General features: G+C 38.3%; 1 protein-coding gene across 1 annotated transcript; it reads right to left on the reverse strand.

The window, feature by feature from the left end:
• Positions 1-44: 44 nt before the first annotated feature.
• Positions 45-1487, reverse strand: TM35_000251930 (uncharacterized protein; the record flags this gene model as incomplete). The annotated part of the gene is made up of 1 exon (XM_029027784.1): positions 45-1487. One exon carries the CDS (start codon positions 1485-1487, stop codon positions 45-47), a length of 1443 nt encoding a protein of 480 aa, XP_028880963.1.
• Between the last annotated feature and the right edge of the window lie 356 nt (positions 1488-1843).

Genomic DNA, 1843 nt, shown 5'->3' on the forward strand with positions numbered 1-1843 from the left:
TATATATATATATATATATATATATATATATATCCATTTCTTTCCTACAAGACAAACTTGTACGGTTTCCCATCCATACCAGGCGATATTACCTCCGCATTTTCCCAAATCTCTGCAGCCCGTTCTTCATCTAATCGAGCTTCTTCTATTCTCCCCATTGCCTCTAGTGCCTCTGCCCGTAGTTGATAGAGAGTGGCACATCGTTTCTGATTGACAAACTTCAATGCACGAGTGAGATCATCCTCTGCACGTTCAAATGATTTCAATTTACAATATACCATTCCACGGGCAGCAAGAACAGCTCCAATCGCTTTACGGTGCCTTTCCTTCTTGAGATCAGCCCCTTCCGTGATAAAACCCATACAAGCTGTAAGGGATTTCAAAGCCCCAGCGGGATCATCTTCATATACTTGAATCTTTGACCTTGCATACATTGCCATTACAAGCGCCATCAATTTATCAAATTTGGCATGCATATCGATACCAAACTTCTTTTGAATATGCGCTCTAACTTTTGGATGTTCTAACCATTTTTGAAATAAATCGATATCTCGCATATAGCGATTTACAAATTCATGAGCTTTTTTATAATCATGATTTTCCTCCAATATCATGTGAGCTCCATGTAATAAACCCCAATGAACAAATCCATTAAATTCTTGTCGTTGCTGCATATTTTCTTGTCCTTCACGTTGTGGTTCTAAAAGATAATCCACCTGATCTTCCACAAGTAATGGATTTCCAAAAGCCTCTAATCGTCTTTTATCTTCATCCACGGCTTTTTGAATATCATGCATGACTTGTCCATCTACAAATCCATCATCATCTATTTCATCAATAGATGGATCAAAACTTGGTGGAGGAACAAATCGACGGGTCTCATCAAATACCTCATCCGCCATATGAAAGTCTGGATTAATAAAGAAAGTATCCTCTTCATAACTCAGTTCTAACGGTTTATCTTGACTTTGGACTTCCTTTAGTTCGGGTACAAACATCCCATCAAACTTTTTCTTATTCTTATCAAGAGAGGAGGCAAACATATGACCCGTCCAATTTTGATTTTCCTCCGGCCACCAACGTTCCATTTCAGAAACTGCGGATGACTTTATTGTTTCCTCTCCACGCCTTTCCGCATCGGTGGCCCGTTGTTGTGTTCGTCGACGTTTCTCCACCGCGTCCGCCTCATCTTGTCGTTTACGGCTGTACTCCACACCGCCAGGCGTAGCCGCTGGAGTTGTCGGGGATGGACGCGGTGGGGGTGTATATCCCGTTAGGTTGTTACTATTCTTATTATTATTATTACTATTACTACTATTATTATTACGATGACGATCTCTACGAGTACTTCTATTAATGATAGGACCGTTACTATTGAGGCAATAAGGCGTGAGTCGACTAATGGAGCGGCATTGGGATTCCGCCACGTATGATGATGATGATGAGGCTAACACAGATGTATGGACGATACGTAGAAGAGGTCGCATGTATGTATATATAAATAAATATATCTATATAAATAAACAAATATATCTGTTAATGAGATCTCACACACTTTTCCTCCTCTTCCCTTCTTTTTCACTTTAATTTACTGGGGAATTTGTAATACAGATATGCGTAAATCTATATTATAGAAATAAATCAATAGAAAGAAAGAAAAAAAAAAAAAGAAGGCTTGTATATATAAAAAAGACAAGAATCCATCCATGCGATAGGAATGGAAGCAGTAAAGAGTCAACGCAGAAGAAATGAATCCCCAACAATGAGAAACAAAGAAAGGAATAAAGGAAAAAAAAAAAACCACAACAACATATTCGCCAAGAGAAGAAAAAAAAAAAAAAAA

This window comes from Trypanosoma theileri (genome assembly GCF_002087225.1).
Source record: "Trypanosoma theileri isolate Edinburgh chromosome Unknown TM35_Tth_25_V1, whole genome shotgun sequence".
NCBI classification, from domain to species: Eukaryota; Euglenozoa; class Kinetoplastea; order Trypanosomatida; family Trypanosomatidae; genus Trypanosoma; species Trypanosoma theileri.